The sequence below is a fragment of the Diaporthe batatas genome, assembly GCF_019321695.1.
Source record: "Diaporthe batatas strain CRI 302-4 chromosome Unknown Contig00012, whole genome shotgun sequence".
NCBI lineage: Eukaryota > Fungi > Ascomycota > Sordariomycetes > Diaporthales > Diaporthaceae > Diaporthe > Diaporthe batatas.
In genome coordinates this window covers 52,589-78,177 of record NW_025408559.1, presented here as the reverse complement: position 1 = coordinate 78,177, position 25,589 = coordinate 52,589, and the positions used below count along the sequence as shown (strand labels likewise).

The 25,589-nt window shown below is 58.8% G+C and overlaps 6 protein-coding genes across 6 annotated transcripts; 2 read left to right on the top strand and 4 right to left on the bottom strand.

Moving 5' to 3' along the window:
- The first annotated feature begins 67 nt into the window (after positions 1 to 67).
- Positions 68 to 5,599, top strand: KVR01_009868 (uncharacterized protein). The gene is made up of 3 exons (XM_044782178.1): positions 68 to 2,517; positions 2,582 to 3,143; positions 3,214 to 5,599. The coding sequence occupies exons 1-3, from the start codon at positions 2,354 to 2,356 to the stop codon at positions 5,497 to 5,499; spliced, it is 3,012 nt and encodes a 1,003-aa protein (XP_044641116.1). The 5' UTR covers positions 68 to 2,353; the 3' UTR covers positions 5,500 to 5,599.
- Positions 5,600 to 6,931: 1,332 nt separating this feature from the next.
- On the top strand, positions 6,932 to 9,212 carry KVR01_010009 (glycerol-3-phosphate dehydrogenase; the record flags this gene model as incomplete). The annotated part of the gene is made up of 2 exons (XM_044793394.1): positions 6,932 to 8,843; positions 9,067 to 9,212. 2 exons carry the CDS (start codon positions 6,932 to 6,934, stop codon positions 9,210 to 9,212), a joined length of 2,058 nt encoding a protein of 685 aa, XP_044641257.1.
- A 2,822-nt stretch (positions 9,213 to 12,034) lies between these two features.
- On the bottom strand, positions 12,035 to 13,060 carry KVR01_009895 (uncharacterized protein; the record flags this gene model as incomplete). The annotated part of the gene is made up of 1 exon (XM_044792468.1): positions 12,035 to 13,060. The coding sequence occupies one exon, from the start codon at positions 13,058 to 13,060 to the stop codon at positions 12,035 to 12,037; it is 1,026 nt and encodes a 341-aa protein (XP_044641143.1).
- Positions 13,061 to 17,804: 4,744 nt separating this feature from the next.
- On the bottom strand, positions 17,805 to 20,285 carry KVR01_010021 (SUMO protease ULP1; the record flags this gene model as incomplete). The annotated part of the gene is made up of 1 exon (XM_044787717.1): positions 17,805 to 20,285. One exon carries the CDS (start codon positions 20,283 to 20,285, stop codon positions 17,805 to 17,807), a length of 2,481 nt encoding a protein of 826 aa, XP_044641269.1.
- A 266-nt stretch (positions 20,286 to 20,551) lies between these two features.
- KVR01_010084 (uncharacterized protein) lies at positions 20,552 to 21,412 on the bottom strand. The gene is made up of 2 exons (XM_044786973.1): positions 21,159 to 21,412; positions 20,552 to 21,050 (listed from the first exon to the last, which is right to left on the bottom strand). The coding sequence occupies exons 1-2, from the start codon at positions 21,174 to 21,176 to the stop codon at positions 20,865 to 20,867; spliced, it is 204 nt and encodes a 67-aa protein (XP_044641332.1). The 5' UTR covers positions 21,177 to 21,412; the 3' UTR covers positions 20,552 to 20,864.
- A 452-nt stretch (positions 21,413 to 21,864) lies between these two features.
- Positions 21,865 to 25,586, bottom strand: KVR01_010028 (uncharacterized protein). The gene is made up of 5 exons (XM_044788291.1): positions 25,346 to 25,586; positions 24,013 to 24,834; positions 23,335 to 23,957; positions 22,987 to 23,280; positions 21,865 to 22,920 (listed from the first exon to the last, which is right to left on the bottom strand). The coding sequence occupies exons 2-5, from the start codon at positions 24,434 to 24,436 to the stop codon at positions 21,961 to 21,963; spliced, it is 2,301 nt and encodes a 766-aa protein (XP_044641276.1). The 5' UTR covers positions 24,437 to 24,834; positions 25,346 to 25,586; the 3' UTR covers positions 21,865 to 21,960.
- Positions 25,587 to 25,589: the final 3 nt, after the last annotated feature.

Genomic DNA, 25,589 nt, shown 5'->3' with positions numbered 1-25,589 from the left:
CAAGCCGAAACTCGGGCCTGGCACACACACAACGGCATTTCAGCCAAATGCCAAATGCCAGGTGCTTGTCTCCTCCATGCAAGTCATCTGGTCAGTCGATGGCTCCGTCTGTCACGGGCAGTAGACCGTCAGTCCCAATCTCCCTCTGCATCTCCCCTGCAGGCTAGCAAGCTAGATACAACTACTGGCTATCACGGCGCCACACGAGGCCAACACGGACCAGGCCTGCCAGGCAGCCCAAGCTCGTCTGGGCGCTTCCGATCCATGCTCAGGCACAGGCACAGGCACAGGCACCGGCACCGGCACAGGCCTCAAGGCTTTTCGAAGTTCGCACCCGCGCCGTCCTTAGACCCTAGCGTCGAGTGACGGGCAACCCCGCAGCCAATCCGAGGCCGCAGGGGATATTGCTTGCTCCCTTGGATGATCAGAAGCAAGTTGTCGTGGGCGACGCCGAATCACGTCGGCGGTCGCGTCCCGGCAGTGGCAGCGACAGCGACAACGACAGCATCAAAAGCACAGTCGACAACAGCTGGCCGGCCGCTGGCCAGCCGCCTGCATGGCAAGCGACGGATCGCTATTATTCACGAGACCCAGGCAGCCTGGCAGCCTGCCTGGGCCTGCCTGGGCGGCTGGCTCGAGATGAGGGTGGCTTTCCAAGGCGCCCGCCAGACCAGTTTTCCGACAGCCACACCCTGCTGGAGCCGCCATTGTATTGTCACCGCTTGACTCGACGGTCCACGGCATGTGCTCGGCAGGGTACCCCTTGTCCTGTTGTCTCTCAACCCCCCAGTTCATGCACCATGCAAGAGCTTGCCGGTCGATCATCTCGTCCCCAAGGGTCTGCTTCCCAGCTACCCCGGCGATGTGACCAAGATCACCTGCCCAGATCTGTCAGGTTCGGAATGCGACTCCGAATGCTTGTGCCATCCGAGACGTCCTCGACTGCGTCGCCCAGTCGCAGCTTTGACCTCTGCTCCCCGCCCCAAGACATAGTTGTTCCTTTTTCCCATGTCTCGTTCGAGTCCAGCGACCTTTCCCTTATTCCTTTTCCCCGGCGCGCCCGCATTTGCTGCTCCCTTCCCACGGCCCAGACCCACGTTCGCACAAGGAGAAAGAGAGACAATGGCAAAATGGGTGGTGGAACGTGGAACGTCGCCTCTGCCCGGCCAGTGCCGCCCTGGCCCCTGGATCGGTTAGGCTACACACAGCTTTGGGTCTACCGTCTGAGCCGGCGTGCCTCGTGGGTCAGAAGCCGAGGAATTAATTCCAAAGGGACTCATCACTGAGCACCAGCTTGGTCAACGACTGTGCGCCGCATTCGAGCCCCCTCCTGGCCTGGTGGCAGGACCAGCCTCGATCGACAGGACACCCCGAGTCCGCACGGTTAGCGCCGCCTGCTTGGGCCTCGGGGCATGCGTTCATCGACAAACGCCAGAACGCACAAGAAACTACTAGTGCCCCTCGGTTTGAATCACTGCACGACAGCCATCTTCTGCTGGCCCGTATCCGCTGGCCGCTCCTCACTTGCGGATCTTGCCATCCACGGCAGCGCGCTGTCTCGATGTCTTACTCTGCGGTCCCCCACAGGTTGGTCAACTTGGGCTGCTTGGCCAGAGGACGGCTCGTTTCGGGTCTTGTGTGTGCAGAATTACTCTGCCCTGCATGCCTCCCGCCTCCCGCCTCGCGACTCCCCACGAGTCCCGGTCTGCGCAACTGTGTATATCTGTGTCCCCTCCCGCTGCCTATCCAATACGTACCTCGTGGCGGCGGAGCGCGCGATCTGCTTGACTAGAAGGCACTATTATAGGTCCTCGTGGGCTTCTGACAGACACCATTTTCCCCGCCGTTGCCCCCCACAGACCTCGGTCTTGAGCTTTCTCAGTATCGCGTCCTTCGGTAGGTGCTCCGCCTAGTCTACGTTTCTGCGGCCAAGCATCCCCAAACCCAGCAGTCTGGGCCTCCCTCTCTGTGGTAGGCACGACACAGCAACCCCTGAACTCGATAACCCACGTCTGCTGGGCCCGCCTCGGCGAGGGTGTCCATGCGCCGCCATCTTGCCAGTGACGAGCGTCGCCACCTCCGATCGAGAATCTGTAAGCCGGGTATTGTGCTGTACGTTTGGACCTGTTCGAGAATTTTATGAGAGCCGGCTGTGGGCCGGAACAGGTCCCCGCTCGAGGACGGCTTTTCATATATACAGGACGCTTCCCGCATTGGAATTTCCTCCCCTGGGCTTCTTATGTGCAGTTGCTCTTGATCCATGCGTGCTATTGCTGCCATATCCGGTACTAGCAGCACCACCAGTGGACGCACTTAGTTTCTGCATTCGAGGGCACGGCAAAGGTCACTCAACATGACGGAAGCTCAGCAGCTCTTTGAGAAGTGGGGGGACCAGATCGTGCCAAGGTCCTTCAACGCGGGCTTTGTGACTTTGAGCTATGTGGTCAGCCTGATTGGGGCGGCATCGACACTAGAGTTGATCAATAGGAGGACCGCGCCCAAGGGAAGGATAAACCAGTATGTCGCCTAGCCGCCACAGGAATTACCATGGAATCAGTGCTGACCACGTGTTGTCATATAGCTTGTTGCTCATCAGCGCGGCCGTCACGATGGGTGGCATCGCCATCTGGTGCATGCATTTCATCGGCAACCGAGCTATCGAGATGGCGGATGGGGAGCCGTCGCTCCAGATTGCTTATTCCAGCGGATTCACGGCATTTTCGTTCTTCATGCCGATTCTTGTCCTGGTTGCTGCCTTCGTGGCCATTGGGACTAACGACAAGGTCTCTTGGTGGCGTGTCGCCATCGGAGGCACACTTGCCGGCGCCGCCATCTGCGGCATGCATTACCTGGGCAACGCCTCCATCAACAACTACGTTTGCATTTACAACATCGCCAACGTCGTAGGGGCGGCTTTGATTGCCGTGGCTGCGAGTATCATCGCCCTCTCGCTGTTCTTCGTCTTCCGGGCAGGGTGGACTAGCTCATGGTGGAAGAGGATCATCTCGGCAGTGCTGTTGGCCGGTGCTGTCTCGGGCATGCACTGGTGTGCTTCGACAGGCACATCTTACAAGTTGATCGCGCTGGCCGGCGACAACAACCAGCTCTCGAGGAACGAGACCGTAATTGTCGTTATCTGCCTGGTAAGTCGCCAAGTTCCTCCCTCAAGACTCGGGCGCTTCGGGCCAAACTGACCTGGGGTTGAACATCAAGTCTGTTGGGGCGTGTCTCGTCATGGCGAGTTTTGCCATGTACACCGCTCGGATAATGCAGCGCTATGCGAGCAAAGCGCAGCAGGTCGTGTTGGCAGCAGCTGTGTTTGACAAGCACGGGCGTGTGCTCGTGAGTCCCGACGGGTTGCTGCCTAGCGAAAAGATCACCGACTCCTTCCTGGAGAAGACACCACAGGACTCGTTCACGGTCGCGCATCCTCTCTTCCATTGGATGTTCCAGGCGTCGCGGAACTGGTCCAGCATCACCACCATAATCAACGGAATCTCGAACCATTTGTCCCACCTCCCCCACAACGACCGCGACAATTCCAGGGGCGGCATCAAGCTCATCACAGACCATGGAGAGCTCATAGAGAACTACGACGTCATATTTCGCGAGCTTTTCTGCGCCGCGGCGGCCGGGCTGGCGGATAAGATGAAAACCCAGCTAACAAGTGTCGGGATACTGTGGGACGAGATCCTCCCGACTGGTGCGGGCGGGCGGGCTCAAGCCCAAGCCCGCCAGAACCAGCAGGTGCCCGAGCAAGCGACCGGCGGCGAGGGCCACGGGCAGCGCGGGGCGGACGGCACCCATGGCGCGAGCCTCGAGGACCTAGCCGAGAAGGGCGTGATCCGCCAGCCGTACCAGGAGTTTGGGCGCGGAAGCCTGATGTTCCTGGTGCGGCGTGTCGAGAACACGCGGGATATGGAGAGCCTGGCCGCCGCGGGCTACCGGTTCGCCGAGTTGCACCAGGTGAGCGGGATCATCGGCTCGACGATGCAGATCAAGACGCGCAGCATTGAGAACAAGCTGCGAACCATGTCGACGTTTGCGGAAAACAACGCAATGCTGGAGCCCGGCGTCCACGTGGGGTTTTTCGGGGTGCAGGCGCGGGTGAACAACGCGTACGGGTTCGACGTGCTGGCGCGCCGCAACGCACGCAACCTGCTGCCATCAGTGCAGATGCCGCTCGCGCGACTTGACGCATGGCAAATGAATTTTCTCCGTCAGTTTGAGCGCATGACGCCACACCACATTGCCAGGCGGCTGGCGGGGCTCAAGAACATCTCGCACAAGGAGATGATGTTCGCGTCGCAACTGACGGACAGCATCGAGTCGCTGCGCGGCTGGGTCGAGGACAGCATATTTGACGAGGCAGTACTCTGCTCCAAGACGGTGGAGGTGCCGTGCCGGCCAGTGTCTGCGGGCTCGTCGCCGGGCAGCTGTACGGTCATCTCGTTCAGGATGGTGGTCCCGATCCACCTGAATGTGGAGAGTCCCAAGTGCGAGTTCGTGCCGCTCAACATGTTCAAGGTGCACCAACTCGTGTACAAGGACTCGCCGAACCACCTCGCCTTCACGCGGTCGGTGCACCGCGAGCTGGCGCCCATCATCAACGCGGTGCCGGCGGGGGCGGCGATGAGGCCCGGCAGGGCGAATGGGACGACGATATCGCACTCGAGGCGGGCGTCGCTGCGGGATGCCAGAATGGCGAGCCGGCTTTTCCGGAGCGGGCGGCCGCAGACGTCGGGCAGCGAGCGGGGCGGGGCGGTGGACGGGGACGGGGTGCCGATCCCGACGACGCTGCACCGGGCGTCGTCGTGGGGCGGGGGCTCGGGCAAGTCGAGCTCGACGCTGAAGCTGTGGAACGGCAGGCCGAGCAACGGAGGCGAGACCAGCCCCGGGGTGGGCTCTGTGGACTCGGCATCGGATGCGGTGCTGCACGGGCTGGCACCACCGGCTTACGCGATGGAGGAGCTACAGTCACCGACGTTGCCGCCACCGCCTCACACGCCGGGGCCGCTGCCGTCCCCATCACCGGCACCACATGTCATGTCGGGCCCGCCACAGCAGCAAGCATCGTCGTTTGGCGGGATCATGGTGTCGCAGGAGATCACAGTCAACGTGCAGCGGGCGGGCGAGGTGAACGAGGGGTCCGGGGGCAGCCAGTACAGCGGGCAGGGCCGGCAGTCGTTCTCGCGGGCCGGATCGTCACTGCTGCGGAGAAGGGCGAGCGAGAGCGGGGGGCACGCGGAGGTGGGGGCGAGCGTGGCAGTCGGCATAGGGATGGCTGGCGCCGGGGCCGGGCCCGCACCGGGGACGGGGCCCGGGGATGCCAGGAGCCACCGAGGGATCGAGATGAGGCCGATGGGAGCCCACGGAAACGACCGGTCGAGTGTGCACATTGGGTCAGGGGTGCAGGTGTCGAATGTGGAGGCGGAGAAGCTGACGGAGGCACCGACGTTTGTGGACGAGCTGTTTGGGTTCTGCGTGGAAGGGAGGTGACGGGAATGTGTTGCTGGTGCAGGGCCCGTTAGTGTACGTGTAAGTGTATATCGATGTCTCCATCCATATCTCTATAACCTCATGCATATATACATATATTTAATCAGATAGTACATGTCACGCATAGTCTTTAATAATGTGTTGCTTGTTTGGTAAGCATGTATGTGAGAAAGATTGTATGAGAACTACTATTAAGTTGATATAAAACAAGTAAGCAAGTGAAGACTCTGAAGAGTGACATCTGTAGTGACATCTGGAGTGAGGGACTGGAGGTGGGGCAGGTTAGAGCTGGACTGATTGGAGGAAAAACTGCTCAGAGTACCTGATTCTAAACAAGACCTAGGTACTCAAGTACATGGTAGTACAGATTACAGTGGAGGGAGAGGGGTGCGGGGATGGGGTTGGGGTTTGGGGGGGGTCTTGGAGGAGGTCGTGGAGGGTGTCCAGATCGGGGAATCCGAAAACCCACCTATTGCCAGCCAGCGTTGACACTGCTGACATTGCGATCCCCTGGACCCGCTAGTCCCAAAGAAGCCACTATGTACTGCAGTAGGCACAGTCAACGGGCGACAGTGCCGACACCCTCTGCATGCTTCACGCTTGCCCAGGTGCAGGTGTTTTACCACGGTCTCGCATCGCGCTCACGATGGTGGCATAGCCTGCGCTGACAGCCGGGACAAGACCCAACCAGGCCAGGCCAGGCCAATGCGCAGTGCCAGACTGGCAGACAAGGCAAGGCAGGGCAAGGCAAGGCAAGGCAAGGCAAGGCAAGGCAAGGCAGGCTCACAGAACTCCGCCTCCAAACCCGCTTCAAAACCCAGTCCCGCAGGCCCAACGTCATAATTTGGCCGTCAGACCCCACGCCTCGTGCTGGCTCAGGTCGACTTCCACCTCGCTCGGCTTGACCTGACCTCAGTGCAGTCCGGTCCGTTCCACTTGACTCGGCCCGCCCTAGCTTCGCGCCACCTCAATTGGCCTGGCTCGCGCCTCTCGAGTCTCGACAGACAAACTCGCACAGCCAGGGGGTTTTTGGGATTCTGGGATTTTGGGATTTTTGGGAGATATCCATCCCGCCTTGTCTGTGAGCTTCTCGAAACTCTAATCCTCACCACCCTCCCCCGTCCCCCGTCCCCCGTCCCCCGCCCCGATCCCCTCGTCCATCTCCCTCTCCTGCCGCCTTCCTGGCTGACTGACTGACCGGCCACGCATTCCTCGCAGCAGTCAATCAATCAATCAATATATACACATATATGTTCACTTATACATAATACCGTTATCATCCAGCTGTCCTGCCGCGGCGCGCGGCGCATCCTCCTCCTGCTTGGCCTGGTCGTCTTTTCCTGCTTCAAACCTGCCGCATCGCCAAGCCACCTAGCTCAAGACCAAAGGCCTCCTCTCGCGCCCGCCTCTCCCCCACAAGCGGCCAGTCGCCATGTCTGGCTTCACGAGGGCGCGCCCCGGCCTGCTGCGCCGGCTGGCCCTGCCCGTCGGCCTTGCTACCGCCGGTGGTGGCCTGCTCTTCTACGTCTACCGGCCTCGCAATATCCCCGGCCACGAGGCCGCCGCCGTGCCACCGCCCATCTACGGCGCCGACGGCACCTTCAAACTGCCCAAATTCCCCCGTGTCAAGTCCCGCCTCGAGCAGATACAAGACCTCAAGAAGAGCGCCAGCCCCGCCGCCGACCCCTCCGACGAGTACGACATGCTCGTCATTGGCGGCGGCGCCACCGGCACCGGCGTCGCCGTCGACGCTGCCACCCGCGGCCTCAAGGTCGCCGTGGTCGAGCGCGACGACTTCAGCTCCGGCACCAGCAGCAAGAGTACCAAGCTGGTCCACGGCGGCGTCCGCTACCTCGAGAAGGCCGTCTGGAACCTCGACTACAGCCAGTACCAGCTCGTCAGGGAGGCCCTCAAGGAGCGCAAGTACTTTCTCCAGACCGCGCCTCACCTCAGCTCCTGGCTGCCCATCATGTTGCCCCTCGACAAGTGGTGGAAGGCCCCCTACTACTGGGCCGGCACCAAGTTCTACGACTTCCTGGCCGGCAGCGAGGGCATCGAGAGCTCCTACTTCCTCACAAAGAGCAAGGCCATCGAGGCCTTCCCCATGCTCAAGAGGACCGACCTGGTCGGCGCCCTCGTCTACTACGACGGCGCCCACAACGACTCCCGCATGAACGTGTCCATCGCCATGACCGCCGCCCTCTACGGCGCCACGGTTGTCAACCACATCGAGGTCACCGGCCTGGACAAGGACGCCAGCGGCAGGCTCTCTGGCGCCAGGCTCAGGGACCGCGTTCCCGAGCGGGACGGCAAGGCCGCCGACGAGTTCCACGTCAGGGCAAAGTGCATCATCAACTGCACCGGGCCCTTCGCCGACGGCATTCGGAAGCTCGACGAGCAGGACTGCAAGGAGATCGTCGCCCCGGCCTCGGGCGTCCACGTCATCCTGCCGGGCTACTACAGCCCCGCCAAGATGGGCCTGATCGACCCCTCCACCTCGGACGGCCGCGTCATCTTCTTCCTGCCCTGGCAGGGCAACACCATCGCCGGCACCACCGACAAGCCTGCCAAGGTCACCAAGGACCCCATGCCCGACGAGGAGTCCATCCAGTGGATCCTCAACGAGGTCAGCAACTACCTCTCGCCCGACATCGTCGTGCGCCGGGGCGACGTCCTGGCTGCCTGGTCCGGCCTGCGCCCGCTCGTCAAGGACCCAAAGGCCAAGAACACCGAGTCCTTGGTGCGCAACCACCTGATCGATATCTCTCCATCCGGCCTCGTCACGTGCGCCGGCGGTAAGTGGACCACCTACCGGCAGATGGCCGAGGAATGTGTCGACGCCGCCATCAAGGAGTTCGGCCTCCAGACCAAGCCTGTGCCCAACGCCCCCCGCGTGAGCGGCACCGACGCCATCGACGACGGCGCAATCCTGGACGGCTCATGCCAGTCCCACCGGGTCAGGCTCATCGGCGCCCACGGCTGGAGCCGCACGCTCTTCATCAACCTGATCCAACACTACGGCGTCGAGACCGAGGTCGCAAAGCACCTCTGCGAGAACTATGGTGATCGCGCCTGGGTGGTTGCCGCCCTGTGCCGGCCAACTGATAAGCGCTTCCCTGCACGCGGCGAGCGCATCTCTCAGTTGTACCCTTTTGTGGATGGTGAGATCCGATATGCTGTCCGCCACGAGTACGCCCAGACCGCCGTTGATGTCCTAGCCCGGCGGACGAGGCTGGCCTTCCTCAACGCCCAGGCAGCACTCGAATGTCTACCTCAGGTTATTGACATAATGGCTTCGGAGCTGTCGTGGGACAAGAGGCGGCAGGACATCGAATGGAGCGAGAGTAAGTAACCCATGTGGAATTTCAAAGACCCTTCCCCCCCCCCCCCCACACACACAGGCCACAAAAGAGGACGTCACCACACATACACGTGTACACGGATATCTCCAGATTCCAACTTCCAACGCGTCTTAACAACACCCACCGCCCCCCCCCCCAAAAAAAAAGAAGAAGAAGAAGCCCGATTTGCTTCTAGCGCCTTACTAATTCGTTCCGTGCACTACAGCCGTTGCGTTTCTGGAATCGATGGGTCTACCTAAGCCCATGCTGAGCGCGACACGGAGTCAGGTCGAGCAGGGCAAGCTTGACTTCCGCACAGGGCTTGAGTACAAAATGTACTCCAGGCATGACAAACCTGCCGATGAGGAGTAATTAAGAGAAATGCTTCCCTTCACAGACCAGAGGATGTGATTTTGGATTTGGGTTCCAGGTTTGGACAGCCGACAGCATTGGAGTCGGCGTTTGGTGGATAGAAGGCTCCCGCGGAAAGGAAAAGGGACTCTAACGTGAGCGGCAAGTGTCCTTCCACTAGCCTACTACGCCCGTGGGAATGATCCGAACATCAGCTAGCATCGCAGGAAGGTTTTTTGACTGTCTGTCGCAAGTGCTTGCATACTAATGAGAAGTGCGAGTATGCTCGAGAGTTGAGAGTAAGAGCTTGAAGTACACACACCTGTATGTCGTCATTCTCTCGCATTTAAAAAACAAAAACAGCCTTTTCAGCGCTGCGGTTCTGTTTCAGTTCAAGTCAAGTTAAGTGCCCGTAGCGGTCCAAGAAGTTTTACTACTGAAATCATTGCGGGTGCCCGCTCTGTCGCAGGCAGTACCACAATGTTGCTGGTCGCAGCAGAAGTGTCTCGCGCCTGTGTTACCCTCCTCGACAGCCAGCCTCTGCGACAAGGCTTGTTTCCCGATTTGGTGCCTCTAAAGGCTCCACCAGTGCCCAGCTACAACGAAAGCTTCTGGAGCCGCCGAGTTAGAAACCCTAGCTCGGTCAGTCAGTCAGTTATAAGTACCAAATCCACGCCTTGAGGTGTGGGTGCATCTATTTTCCTCTTGGCCAACTCAACGTCGCAAAAGTTGCTAGAGTTTCCATGTCTTCATCGATAGCGAATCCTGCGTGGTTCGTGCTTGTGTCTTCTGTGCGATAACTCCTGTTTATCAGTCAGGTATCGACCGTCTGTCCATTTACCTCCAAGTGACGGGCTGGCCGTCCAATTCCCTCGGGGCTTTGGTTACTCACTGTACTACCTCGGATGCTAGCCCAAGATCCGATGTCTCATCCAGACATCTGTGTCTTGGGCACAAGCGAACGACGCTCTCCACCGTTCTGGTAAGATCCAATCAGCAGCACAAAACCCTCAAGAGTCCTCTGATCAGCCAGATGAGATCATCTCCGTATTTATTTGCAGGCACTCTTGGAAGGAGACCAGATGCCATGTCTCGATACATGTCCACCACCCTACAATACAGTATGTTTCGATTCTCATTGTGCATTGGGGAACGGAGCCTGCCAGGACCCATGATTACCCAGTCCTTGGCTGTCCACACAAGTCACCAAGGTTGCTCTCTGTTACCACCAGCCAGCAGAAATGCCCGCACGATACGATGCCGTATACACAAGAAAGCATGGGGACAAAATATCCAGGCTAGGTCAAGGACAACAGTAGCTTAATGCTCGTGGGTTGAAGAACCTCAAGACAATGCTTCTGTTTATAATATGAACATGGATATTATCAATGGACACACCTGCCAAAACACCACCCAAGCGACGTCCAATACATTTGTAGCATGTCATGATCCATCCATTGCGTCCGCCATATTTCTGACCTTAACGGCGCCACTACTAGATGCCTCGTAGTCTCATCCTTCTCGTCCCTCATCGTCTGTGCTGCCCAGATTGTCGTCGAGTAATTCCGAATGCCTTAAGAATACTCCAAGCGATGCATGTCAAGGCGGATTGCGCTGCTACCAAACGGCAGAGCCAAAAACAAGTTGAAAATCAAAAGCCGCAAAAAAAGCCAGAAAGCCAGAGAGCCATAGAGCCAACTGGAAGGGAGAGGGCTGACAAGAAGCAAAAGATAAAAATAAACAAAGAACAACGTAGGACCACTCCCGCCGCGTTCTGTGCCCAAAACACCTATTGAACGCCTCGCATGTGAATGGCAATTGTCCGTCTATTTTGTGGTCCTGATATGCATGCCTCATCCGTAGCGCCAAACTTGAATTCAAGAACACAACCCGTATAGTAGGAAAGAAAGAAAAAAAAAAGGGGGGGGGCTGTGGTCTGATGACCAGATAGATAGATCCCCTCGTGGTCGCTTGGGCGGCTAGGGGGCTTCATCGTCGGCCACTGAATACGGACCCAAAAGGTCCGGGTCTCGGGTCGACAGCCCGCTAGTACTCAAGACCCGTTGTAGCAAGCTACGCTTCGATCTGCTGCCGCGTCTCTGCTGGGACACGGCAGCTGCGTCCTCGAATGGGTTTGTAAACTTGCTGTCTAGGACAGCGTCCCAGCCATAGGGATCCTCTTCAGGAACCCTAACAGAATAGGAATCGGTGTCCGGGCCAAGGGAGAAGGGGCCCAGGCCAGGTTCATCGACGTCCATGGAATCGCCGAGGTATTTTGAGAAGTCTGTGTATCGGAGACCCTGACCGGGAGAGTGTAGATCCGTGGAGCATCCCTCAGCAGCGGGGGAGAACATGGTCATGTCGCTCTCGTTATCCGTCAGGTCGGTGGAAGATCCGTCAAGCTCGTGCGTCACCGCCTCCATGATTGGGGCTTTATGGGCGAGACTGCTTTCATATAAACCTGACCGGCGCCGGAGCAGCGGTGCAGTGTGTATCTCTGGCCTCTCATCATGGTTCGGGCAGGTTATGAAGAGCTGCGTGGGCGGGTTGCGCCCTCGGCCGTGCCCGTACCTCTGCCGATACTCGTGCTTGCCAGCGTCAGATGAGCGGCGGTTTGGATCAAACCCCATGCCGCGTGGCCTCTGGCCTTTTGCGGCCATGCCACCCCTATCGTCCCCAACATACGTAACCCAGTCGGTCGCCGAGTCAGCCGGGCAGGACAGACGTCGACCGGGGTGCGGCTCTTCCCATTCTTGCAGTGTGACTTCGTCAGGAGGCGTGGCGACTGATTCAAGGTGGGCGGTGAGTGATGAGGAGGTGGGTGGTGACATGACCTGTCGTTCTCATAAGCTCTGGTCGGCCGCAATGCTCGGCCTCGCGGCGCTAGTGCTCGACGTCCCGCGGTGGCCAGACCGGCCCTTCCTCCCCAGGCCAAGCTTCGCGCCGACCTTCTTCCAGCCGTTGCTGTGTGCACTGATTGCCTTGTGGAGGGTTCCGGGAGGGGTGCCGCTGAAGGCCCAGTCTGTTGTGGGCGGCGTCGTCGGCGGGGTCATGGGGTCGCACGCGGGGGGCGAGTTGGTCCCGCTGTCGTCTGTCAGGTCTTCTGTGGGCTCACTCGACGATGACACATAGCGGTTGTTGAGGTCACTCCTGCGGCTGATGCTCAGGTGAGGGAGGAACGAGGTCTTTGGCGACCGGCTAGGATCCTCGCTGGGTGACAAGGTGTCCTTGGAAGACCGCGTTCGCGTGCGTGACCTGCCGTGTCTTGACCTCGACTCGGTGGGTTTGTCGTCGAGGTGGATGTCGCCGGCCGGGCTGGAGAGGGATTCCAGGAACGGGACCAGGACGGAATCGCTCATGAGCTCGTTGACGATCCTGACCGCGTCGTCAAGTTCTGCGGGGTCCGGCGGGGTGGGCCCGCAAGAGAGGCTTAACAAACGGTCCCGGACGTGCGAGGGAAGGTTGACCTCCCGGGAGCCATAGGGCTGGATGTAGACCTGGATTAGCTTCTGCCACAGCTCGCAGACGTGGTCGCCGCTGTCCATGAAGGTGTGCTGGGACTGGGAGTGGGCGAGCTTGTAGCGATCGGCCTCCATGGTGAACTCGAGCGTTTCGAGGCAGTGGTTCTGAGACAGATAGGCCATGAAGGCGCCAAGGGTGTATGGATAAGGTGCAGAGTCAGCAAGGATCTCCTCGAGGGTTGGTAGCCGGAAGCCCGTTGAGGGCGCCAGACTGACTGGCCGGGACGTAGACATGATGGGCCCACCGCCTCGGTCGTCGTCTGGGGCTGGTTCTGGCGACAGGTCCCGGGGCGACGGGCTTGGAGACAGGTAAGCTGGCGCGTGGCTTCGTATCCTCGAGTGTCTCATATCTTCGCCGTGCAGGGGTCAATTGAGGTGACGGCCGGGAAGGGGGCGACCGAGCTCCCAGCAAGACTGGGTCAGGTCACCTACTACAGCCAGGACGCATCCGCCCAGTAGCCGTGCCGTGTCCGAAGTGAAGGAGCGAACAGGCAGGCCGGAGGAGGACCAGAGGCGAGGGGAAGGCAGGCTGGCTGGACTAGGCCAGGCGGGTAAAGCAGGCAAATGCCGAGCGAGGTGCAGGCCAGATGGGGTGATGAATGCGGTGAGAGGCGCTGCTGCGGGTCTAAGGAGCGGGTGGGTGTCGGCGCGGGCCAAGGGTGGTTTGCGGGTCTTGTAGTCGTCGTGGTGGTAAAATACGACAGGGCCTGCCAGAGACGGAGACGGCGCTGGTCAGCAGAAGAGGGAGAGTGATGAAATCTTGAGTCGTCGGGACCAAGAAGCGTCGGTTGGCAGAGGCGGGCGGCGGAGTAATTGCGACAGGCCAAGGCGGGACGACGAGATGTGCAGTGCTGGCGTGGTGCCGAAGGAGAGATGAGGCAGGACGGCAAATGAGTGAGGGCTGGTAGTCGGATGGCGCCGTGGGTTCGGGGTTCGGGGGCCTGGGGTCTCGGAAGCGGATGTATCTGGCTGGACCTGCTGGTGGTGGTGGACGTTGATGTGAGATGCGAGATGTGGTTTAGGTTTTGGGTTTTGGTGTTTGGAGTTTGGATTTGGATTTGGATTTGGATTTGGAGGTACTGTGGTAGGATGAGAATCGAAGTGGGCGGACAGGACAAGAAGGAAGCGGAGGTTGTCTGGATCAACCGCCACCAAGGCCAGGCGATGAATGCAAGCAAGAACGAACGAACGAACAAACGACCGACGGCCAAGATGGGGCAGGGCAAGGGTGGCCCCAAATAGAGAGAGATTCTGGAAGGCGCGTGGAAAAATGTGCTGACAAGGGGGAGCCCTGCGCAGGGGTGGCGGGGGAGGGTGCAGGGGAGGGGGGAGGGGGGAGGGGGCAGGGGGCAGGGGGCAGGGGCTGAGACGGCCGATGGTAGGCGGGAGACGGGAGACGGTGATTGGAATGTGCTGGCCACAAGGAGATGATGTATCACTGCGTAGCAAGCAACAACAGACGAGAACAGACGGCCCCGACGGCCCAAAAACAACAGCAACGGCAACAGCAACGTACCGCTAGATGCAGGCTCTCTCTCGTCCTCACACAACAGTCGCAGAGGCTGCAGGACTGGCCGGGAGCGAACAGGACTGGACCATGAAGGCTGGTTGCAGGGTGCGAGGTGCAGGTTGCAGGGTGCAGGGTGCAGGTTGCAGGGTGGTGGACGCTTGAAGATGGGATGCTGCATGCAGGTTCAAGGGTGCAAGCGACCCAATAGGCCGAGTACAGGCGAAATGCCGGGATCGACAGAGCAAGAGAGGAGCGAGGAGGGAGGGGGTGGGCCGACAGCCCAACCCAGCCCAGCCCAGCCCAGCCGGTGCAGGGTAGAGGGGGTTGGAGTGCAAGTGGAGTCGGGTTGATGATTGATTACTGATGATTTATTCCCACAGCAGTGATGCTGATTGGGCATGGGGCCGGCGGGCCTTCCTGGGCAGCCTGTGGCAGGCTGGTACTACCTAGGCATGTAGTAGGTAGGGTGCAACAGCAACGGCAGCCCGTGTCTCATGTGTCTCGTGTGTCCGTTGCCAGACAGCCCAGACAGCCAGAAAAACCACCGTCAGGAATGTGCGTTTCAAAAGGAGGGACCCGCCCCACCTTGAAGCCACCCTGCCACGCTGGGCCTGCTGGGGCTGCTGGGCCTGCTGGGCCTGCTGGGGCTGTTGGGGCTGGTCGGCCTGATGATGGTTGGAGACCTTTTTTGGAGGTGCGAATTGGCTGGCGCGGAGGGGCCGGTTGCTGTCCAAGGATGCCAGACTCCAATCCGGTCCCAGACCCAGACGCCCCAGCGGGTCCTTCTCAGGGGCTCTGTGGTCACACGGCCCAGAGGCCAGCAAGGAAGCACTGGCTTGTGGGAGAAGGGAAAAAATAAAAATATAACAACAAAAACAACAACAACAACAACAACAACAAGCACAGGACGTTGCCTTTCTACGCCGTGTGCGCCTGCTGTGCCTGTGCCTGTGCCTGTGCCTGTGCCTGTGTTTGTGTTTGTGTTTGTGTCTTATCATATACTCGTTCGTGTTTTGCAAGTGGACGGCAGACGCAGCCAACCGTGTCACGGTGTGCACTGTACCACACAGCCTGCCAGCCTTGCAAGCGCCTTGCCAGGGCGGGGCAGGGCCGGTCAGGAGGTCGGTCAGGAGGTCGGTCAGAAGGCCAGAAGCTGCGACCGCCGACGACAGGCAGCCCCGGCTGGTCGGGTCCAGCATGGAGAAACAAGGACGGCGAGTAACACCATTCCATCCACTCACTCATTAGGCGTTTGCGGTTGATTGACACTACTGTGGTTCTAGACGGCTGGTCGGCCAGGACCATGCCGGTTGTGGTTGCACGGCACAAGCAGGACAAGGTGGGATGGAGGGTGGCCGGGGGCCAAGAGCACTAGAAGTTTTGTGGAAGGCCGCTAGAATTCTTCCATGCAGCAGGGCACCAAGCCTGACAAGATTGGAAGATGGGAAGATTGCGGCACACGCTGCCCGAGAGGCGCCCATCGACCCATTGCCCTCCCCATCGGTTCCCCGTGTGCCGTGCCTGCAGCAGCCCTCGCCACCCGCCCTCGTCAACCTTCGTCATCGTCGTTGCACCGCATGTATTCGAGCAGTCGAGGTCTGACGCTCAATGATCGAATCTTGACCCGACGTTTGCCCACCACCACCACCGCCGCCGCCGCCGCCGCCATCACCATCACCATCACCATCATCATCATCGTCCATCGGTTGTCGTTTGCGTGCAACCCCGACGCCAGACATCCTGAGGCCTAGCGTCACCGCATGCACGTTGTCGACGGCCCTCGTACGTACTCCGTACACCCTGACACCCCAACCTCTCGTTTCAAGACTGCGGATGCGGAAGCGGCTTCCAGCCCATGATCCCTGGCCATCATGCATACGCACAAGCTTTCCCGCTGACAATTCCCTCCTGGATGGGTATACCCAGCAGCCCAGCTGCCCAGGTGCCGCCCGCCCGAGGGTGTGCACATGGGCCCCAGTCAACATCATGCCTATGTACTGTAGAGTAGTATGTCCTCCGGCCTCCTCCTGCCCTGCTGCCCTCCCAGCCTGCCTTGCTCCCGGGAATAAACAACCCTCGGGCTGCCCGGTCTCGACGCTCCGGAGCCACCACCCACCGCGACTAACAACGCCCCGTCCGCCTACCGAGCACAGTCGTCCATTCCTGCCGCCTGGCCGACCACGGAGCCCACGGCCATACTGTCATCACTGTTCCACCCTCTGCTAAATATATTAATACACGTACACCGCACGACAGGCCCGCCCTTGTCAGCTCCTTGTCCGCCTCTCCATCCATCAGCTCACCTACACAGTCTTCTTTGCATCCCAAACTGCGGCATCCGGGACCGCACAAGGGGCCGTGGTCTGACCTGTGCTGACGCCTAGCACCTGTACGCCCAAAGCATAACTGGCCCATTCTGTTGAGGCCGAGGCTGGCCTTGTCATGCCCCTCCGCGCCAGCAGGATGTATGTAGCCGCACCTCTGCCAAATGCCTCCCAGTCATTCCACCTTGGCCTCCCACGCCGTGCCTTTGGATGACTCGGGCTGCTGCAGCACGCCTGGCAACCCGGCACTGAGCCGCATTTCTCGGCCCAATGGCTGTCAATTCGGCTATCGCGCACGCCGTCTCCTTGACCCCGAGCGGATCCGATGTGTGCAGGCAATTTTCCCCCCCCTCTTTTCCGCCCCTCGTTCTCGATTTCTCCTCCTGATCTTGTCCTTGTTCTTGCCTCTTTCTTCTTTTCTTTTTCTTTTTTTTTTAAGAAAAAGACAAGAAGAAAAAAGAAAAAAGAAAAAGAAAGACATTTGCCTCGGCTCAAGGCACCGGCAGACGTCTGCCGCGTTGACCAGAAATGCATGTGTCAATCAGGCGTGCAAACTATACTCCGAGGGCCTGTCTGGCATTGAAGCACAAGCCGCCCACGATGCCTCCTATGGCTTCGGGCCGCAATGCGGATGGCCGACCCCCACCCAATAACTCGCCCGCTCGCCGAGATCCGCCGATACGGGGCTGTAAGCAGACAAGACAGGTTGTCCAGCATCTGATTTTTGCCAAATCATGTTTTCTCCAGGACTCCATTCGCAGAGATGCGGACCGTCTTGTACGTACCGCATAACCCGAGTGCAAGAGTACCTAGGTACCTAGGTATCTACATGGTGATGTTATCGAGGATTTTTGCTCCCAGGGAATTAGCGCTGGGACGGTAGACATGCTCCGCTCAGAACGCCCACATGTCACAACGCTTTCGAGGTAGGGGCGCTGCCACTGGGCTTAGTGGGCTCCTACCCTCTCCTCACCAACCATGCTGTCAGCACTTGCATCTTTTCCAAGAGACTCCACTCTTGGCCAGCGACCCATCGGTCACGACTTTATGTGTAGTGGTCCATCACATACATTACTACCGTAACAACACTACTACTCCTTGAAAAATCTTATACAACGCCGTACCAGACTCTGCCTCTGTGGCTTGGACATCACAGGTTTTCCTACATCAAACATGCGGTGCTAGCTGCCGCATCCGTCCCCCCCCCAAATCCTCTTGCGTGATCGAAAAATTGAACGGCATCAGAAGGTGTGGAGCACTAGAAGTCGTCCAGGCTCAAGTCCCCCTTGAAACCATCATTCAGTAGCACTGCGGCGATGTGGAGACGCTGCTGCTCCATGTCGCCAGCTGAATAGGACATGGGGTCGACGTGCATGGCGACGCATATGCCATTCGTGATTGTGTGTACGCCGCAATCGTCAAAGTTGCGTTGACGGGGCGAAGGGATGGTTGTTGTGGTCCATTCAGATGGGACGAATCGGTCCTCAAGCACCATCTTCACCCACTTCATCGCATTTGTTATCAAACCTGGGTTGCCAGCTCCGTTCAGGGAATCGAAGTGGTGCGCCTGGCGGTATTTCGGACGGACCACGACGAGGGTCCAGTGGGCACCGCGGCAGATGGGTATGAGGACCGCTTCAATGTTCAGGAAGGTGTCCTTTCGGATGCCGGTGCGTCGCATCTGGCGCTCCGTGCCCTCGCCTCCGTTCTCGTAGATCTTCTTGCCGAAGAAGGAGTTGAACACCTGAACCTTTGGGGTTTGAAGACGGGTGTTCTTAATGCCGGCCTTCTGATTGATGTAATTGGCCAGGTGAAGAAGTGTACCATTAATAATTTCATCGTTGAGCCACTGATTCGGGGTGACCACGGTTTCAAAGTCCTTGCGAGTAAGTGGGCTGCCCTCGGGAGTCCTGGCCAGCTCTGCGTTGAGGCGGGCATCCAGCGTGCTCTGGGCCCGCGCGACCCAGTCATCGCTGAGTGGTGGGACCACTGGGCTGCGTGGCTGGCGCAGCTCGCCAGCCTCTTCAACACGCCTCAGCTCTTCCTCCTCGGCGCGAAGACGCTCTTCCTCTGCACGACGGCGCGCTTCTTCCGCAGCAAGACGCTCCTCCTCGGCACGTTTCCTCTCCTCGGCCCTTGCCTCGGCCTGGGACTGGTGGGCAGCGTCGGCAATAAGCTGCTTACGCGTGTCGAAGTCGTCGCGCTTCTCACGGCTGAGTTCGAGCCGGTACTTGTCCTTGCTCAGTTCCTCGAACCCGAGGGGGTCGTCTTCGAAGAATTCGGTCAAGTTTTTCGGTTGTTTGCGGGGTGGCTTCTGAGCCTTCGGAGACGAGTCCAAGATGCTAAAGACCGAGTTACTCTTCTCCATGACACGTTTCTTCGTGTCATCGACAGACTCTTTCTCTGGGGCGGATGGTGCCTGGTTTTCATCTTCGTGAGGTTGGCTATCCTGGGGATAAACACGCTTGACCGGCTCATTCTCCGATGGCATGTACCAGTGTGGTGGCCATTGTTTGAACCGGGCTGTCTTCTTGGGCCGAGCCAAGAGCAGACGGTTTCTGAGGGCTCCCTTTCGAGGCTTCGGGTATCCCCTCTGATCAAAGTAGATGGGGTTCTTTGGAATTACGTTGCGTGGGGGTGTGTTGTAGGTCTCGAACTTGCGCGGGCTGGGGTACTGGTGGTCGTAAAGTCGGGTTGCCTCAAATTTGTCCATAGGGACATTGTCGAAGAGAAGAGAATCCATCTCGACATCTGGAAAGGCACCTGGGACACGCATGTGCTTGCCGGGCCAATCCACATAGCTGGGGGGGGCCTCATCCTTGTGGAGAGCGTCAAAATCGACGATGATGCCCGCGATAGTCTGAACCGGACACGTCTGGTTGAACGCTGCGCGCTGGGTGAGGATGTACTGTAAGAAGACGACACATTCGTAGTAGACTAGTCTCTCTTGGTGGGATAGCAGGCCGTTTTTGCCGTCGGATTCGAGGTGATCGTATGGCTTGAATCCCAAATCCTTCAGGAAGGGGACGCGGCCCTGGCCATTGTAGACGAGTCGGTAGATCTTTGAAAGCTTGTTAAGCTTGTCGAAAAAGGTCTTGCCGGCCTCGACGAAGGCTTGGTGGCCCCTCTCCTGGGCGGTTTCGATGTAGTAGTTATGTACCAAGATGGAAAGGGTTGGATCGTTGCCGCTTGCCCGAAGTCTATCGAGGACGAAGGCTGGGACATTGAGTGGGTCGATGGCATAATCGATGCCAAGATAGTCTTCGACTCTTTCGGAGCGGACTATGGACATGAGATTGGAGAAGAAGGCGTCGACGGAGATGTGATTCTTGACGCCGAGGTACTCTGTGACCCTGTTTGTCCAACAGTATTGGCCATCTGGGAGAGCTTTCAGGTAGGTGACGGGGAGCGCGTTCTCTAGAGTGGCGGTGGTAAAGGCCTTCCTGGGGTCGAGTGGCAGGCGCTTGAAGCGCTTGATGGAAAGGCCATCGTCAGTCCTATGGCGCATCTCGACCATGCTGTGCATGAATCGATCGCGATGGGTGAAAAAGGAGCCAACGGCGCGCGTGCAGACGCCCTTGATTGCCCCAAGAAGCCCATTTCGAATGTTGGCGCCGATGCTAGCCAGGCGAGAGCAATAAGTGTCTCTCTCAAGAGCATCATCGTCAGCCACGTCGCGCATGACGACGTCCTCGATTTCGGGCTCTGCCTCAGCCTTGCGCTTCTGTGGGATTGCCATGATGTGAGCTGTGGAAGGTGCAAGATGGAAGACGGGTCTGAATGAGGTAGGCGCGACTGTGGTGGCTGCAGAAATGGATCTTGGAGGGATGAATCGATGAACAAGGGGAAATGGATGTCTCATGGTGTTGATGGGAAGTCTCGACTGTCCGCGATGGGATGCTGGGATCGACATGGTGACAAGACTGTACGGTCACGAGGCTGGGTGAATGGAGTTTTGTTTTGTTTTGTTTTGTTTTGTTTCGATTGAGAATTGACGAGAGAAGACTCGACTTTCGCGGGGCAGTGCTGAGACGCAAACAGAGAGCAATGATACGTTGCGCAATGCGGTGCGATGTGGGTGATGTGGGTGTTGTGGGTGTTGTGAGAGGAGGGAGAGGCAGGGGCAAGAAAGACAGATGCGTGTTGAGTGTGCTAGTAAACAAGACGGGCGCGTGGGCGGGCGTTTGCACAGTGCCCAGGTACAAGTTGACCTGTGCCAGTCTTGGTTCCATTTCAAGAACATCGACCCAAAGTGCTACACCCCTCCAGAGAGATAGGCTGGTGGGTGACCCTGGAAGCAGGGCACGGGTATGTCTACCTAGGTACGTACCGTAGTCCGAGGTAGCTTCTGAGCGTCCACACGGACGAGGCCCCCCTTCAGACCTTCCGCCTGACGTCCACTCCCGCCTACACTCCGAGGTGCGCTTTCACCAGCAGGTTCACATCCACCGGTCGTTGCCGTCGCACTCTCACTGGCGCACGCGATTGCACTTGTGCTGGGATCCTTGTTGACGGTTAGAACCAGTTGCAAGGCAAGCCACAGTTGACGTGGTGTTGTCCACACCAGTCGGTCGGGGACAGAGCTGTCCCTCGTCTTGGGTCATTGACATACCGGTATACCCCCTTCCATCGCCAGCCCGCAGACTTTCGCTGCCTAACCACAAGCCTGAGGCTCACCAAACCGTGCGTCTGGGAGGCGGCACACATTCGCTTGTCACATGCGTGAGGGAGCCGCTGAGACCATCAAGACCACGAGATTCCCTAGCATTGAGGCACAAGATACCTCATATTTGGGTTCGAGCTGTTTCCTGCAAGGCGGGGGCGGGGTGGCAGGGGTGCTTGTGCTGAGAAGAAGGCAGGTGCAAGCCCCTGCAGCATGGTATGAAGTTGTTCTCAAGGGATTCCACCAACTTGTTTTTAGCCGCCGCAGACGCCATAACCGCCACGGCCGCCATAACCGCCGAGATGCCAAGCCAAGGCTCAGCCTTGCATGAGCAGGGATGAGGACAAACCTCACGTTGGATGGCAGCAGCAGCAGCACAATCACCAAGGGCATGCTTGGTGCAGAGGGCAACCGAGGTCCCAGCACCATGACTTGGAATTAGGGAGATGAATGTTAAACAAGTGTTTAAGCTGTCCAGGCAGCCTACTGTCTGCGGTTAGATACTTGGCAAGCATCTGGACAAAGCTGATGGGTTGGTTGCACAACCATGAAAGGCACCTGGCACCTGTGCAGTTACGACCGCATGTCAGGCCTTTCCAACACGAGGCAACACAGGAATCTTGCAAGGCTGCTCACATAGATGTGATCGTTGCTGTGGGTGGGAGAATAAAGTCGGCTTCAAGTATCTATATAACATGCGCCATAGCCCAGGTATTGACATGACAACGAGCAATGAGAAGCAAAGCCGTCCTCACAACTGAGACGCTGCTGTCCCGAGTGATTTCGTACAGAAGGTCCCAAAATACTGGTTCAGGGCATCCACAGTGCCACTACCCTCTACGAGCGAGACCACAATGCCAACGTATCCATCAGGCCGGACGACGACAACACCGCCTCTCTCCTCGCTCAGTCCCATCTTGGCATGCGCAGATGCCTTCGCATCCGGCACACGGCGATCCCATCGGTCGTCCGCATACACATGGTCCCGATAGCGCCCCAACAGCTCCGGGACATCGCGACTGATCTCGATGCTGCTACGGGCGCCCGCAAGCACAGTACATATTGTGAAGAACAGACTGTGAGGGTTGTCTTGCTCGTGATGCGACACTTTCTGTAAGTCTGGTCGCTGGTAGGCCGTGTAGAAAGAGCCACGGCGGCCGAGATTGCTCGCGAAGTCGTCCAGTGCCCTCTTGGTCACACTGGGCTTGCCCGCAAATACGAATATCCGGAATGAGCCGTTGAGAGGGACTTCTTGTTCGAGATGCACCACGTTGGCGTCAACAACACGGGTCACGTCGGCGTTGATCAAAAGCCGACCTGTCCTTAGCTTGGTGCCTTCAGGGTGGACCAATGGCGACTGCACGGGGTGCTCGGACGACCAGTTGAGCGCATTGGGCCCGTAAGCGACCCCGTAGCCACTGGTGAACTCGCAAGATTCCTTAAACGTCTTTACAAACTCGCTCTCCTCAAAGGAATTGCTGTTTGCGGTCTCTGAGGCGGCCTCCACCGTGCTCGCGGGCGGCGGCCGCGCCGAGAACAGCTTTGCGTAGCGGTTGTCGAATGACAGCAAGGTCTCTGCAACCTCCTTACGCTCTGGCTCGTACGTTTTGAGTATCTCTCGGTCCGCGAAACCACCCTCAACTGCGTGGATCTTCCAGGCGAGGTTTTGGGCGTCGAGGAAGGCTGTATTCATCCCCTGACCAGCTTTGGGCTATGACTCGGGCTGTCAGCCAAATTCTCAAGTGCCCCCCAGGGGCTTGGTGGATTCTGAACTCACGCTGTGCGTGTGGCAAGCGTCCCCGCCGAGGAAAACGCGGTGGTCCAGGGTATACCTGTCGGAAATACCCTGGCCGATGGGATACACAGAGTACCACTCGACAGTCTCCCATTCTATGGAGTAGGGTTGCAAGATCTTCTTGGCTGATTCCTGGACCTCCGCAGAAGTCGCCGTCTTGCGCGGGTTCCAGTCAGGATCGGTCGAGGACGCGATTTGTATGTAAAGCCGCACCATGTTGGCTTCGCGCGGGATGACCATGATCGAGCCGTGCTCAGAGTGTATCGTGCACTTCATCTTGAGGTGTGTTAGTTATCCCACCGAGACACGGGCTGGCTGGGTATATCTTACCTTGATGTCAGGGAAATCAGTCTTTACAACGCCATCCATGACACCCCACACGTGGGCTATTGGGTCCTTGTGCGTGATTCCTATCTTTAACTGGTCCCGCACAAAGGACCTTGCGCCCTCACCACCAAACAGGTACTTGGCCCTCACGCTCTCACGCATCGTGCCGTCCACATGTTCGAGCTCGACCTCGACAGGGTAATCGGGATTGGTCTTTTCGTCGACGCTAAACCCCTTGATTGTCCAAGGCCGCTGCACCTGCGAGTTATGTCTCTCCAGGTCGGCGATGAAGACGCGCTCGATGAGGCCCTGGTGCAAGAGGGTGGTGAAGGGATATCTCGCGTCGATGAAGCTAGGGCAACTCGCCCAAGTCCCCGTCCGAGCGATGCCCTTTCCGTTCCGGGGAGGATCCCAGAAGGCTACTTCGTAGACCCTGGCCGGCTTGTGCGCCATGATCGCCGACTTGAGACCCATGTTCCGCAGAAGGTCCAGAGAACGAGGTTGAATACCGTCTGCACGACCTGTTGGCGTTGGTTCTGCTCGGTTGTCGATGTGCTTGATCTTATAACCCCACCTCGCCAGGCACGTCGAAAGCATGAGCCCTACAGGGCCAGCGCCAACAATGACTGCAGTACACAGCGTCAGTAACAGACTCTAGATACCAAGGACGCACTGCCTTACCAATGTCATAATATGGCTGGGACGCCTGTTTCGCCGGCTGAGTTTCCATGACTGCCTTCTCAACAAGAACAACCACACAGGACTCTAGCCCAAGGGATCTGAACGAGCTAGGGGTCGGGGGGACTGGAAAAGGTCCAAGTCTTGAGGGATGACAGGTAAAGAAGGGTGTCTTTGCAGCAATGTGTGCTGGGTCCAAAGGGTGTGGGCGCGGGATGGGCGGTTTAAATTGAACGGAGACCTTGTGGCGTCCGAGACTCCAGTTACCGAAGGAGGAGCCGCCCTCAGCTGTGGAGATGGGGGTTGATGATGTGATGGATAAGGGACAGCTACTGGGAACTGGAGAGCAGGCGTGCAGTGGGCATTTCGCAGATTTTATCACTGTGTACGGAGCGGCAAGACAGCTCGGCAAGACGACCGGCGTCATAGCCGTCCCAAGAAAGGAGGTGAGCTAGCTCGATCCCCGACACCCACCGGGCGCGGCTTTCATAAACGGCATCGTGGGAGATTTTCGACGGACGGGCCAGTTGGGGCAGGCTGTGAAATGAGGACTGGAGGCACACCGGTCGGCCATGACCAATCGGATTCTGCGGGGGAGGGTGTTGTGGGCGATGGCACGTTTCTTGCCAGGCCCAGAAGACAAACAGCCCGAGGCGTGTCGATGGCCTGGCAGCGGACCCAGGCCGGGCTGCGCGACAATAGGTGTCGGTTGCGACGAGGGCATGACTCCCAATCCAGGACTCGGAAAGGCGAATCGGTTAGGAATAGCGGGGAACCCCAAAACGCGGCTGAAGAGCACGGGAAGTCAAGAGTGGGACCGCTGGCCTAAGGGATGCGGAGAAACGTCAGCATCTGTCTCTGGCCGGCCGGGTTGCGCCTGGCTGCCCACGACGCCCCACTACCAAGACCCCAAGACCGCAAGATGCGATCCGGGATCCGGGCCAGCAGGCGCTCGCGACTTCGCCCCATCACCGTTGTCCGAGGTGCAGCTGGGGGCAGAGGAGTGCAATCATGACAATCATGTCTTGGGTAGATGTTGTCCAGAGCTGGGTCAAGTGTCAGCCAGGCCACGTACCAAGCGGTACGTGTGTCCTCTCCCCAGCCATCCAACATGCAGCAGTTGGGGTGATGCGAAGCGGGCAGGAAATGTCCACCATAGCTGACGGCGGCTGTCGCCAGCCTCTGGGGTCATCAGAGTACGAGGGAGGGGGCAGGGCAGAGGGGAGAGGCAGTCGCGGAAGGACGAGAGAGGAGGGAGGTAGGAGGGAGGTAGGTGGAAGGAGGGAGGTAGGTGGAAGGAGGACGGGTCGTGCGCGTGAGGCTCTACACCACATACACGAGTGAAGAGAGAGCTGGAGCTTGGGAGCTTGGGAGCTTGTGTTGGTTGCCTGGCCGCACTGGCTGGCAGCCCTTGGGACGGCCACCTACCTCTGCTCGTCTGTTGCACGCCGCCCTCGTTGGTCGTTTGGCAGGGAACAGTCTGCAGTCTGCAAACCCCTTCAGCCCAGCTGCTGCACCGCACGCGCTGCCTCGTCGCCCACCGCACCAGCAGCACCAGCAGCACCAGCAGCACCAGCCTT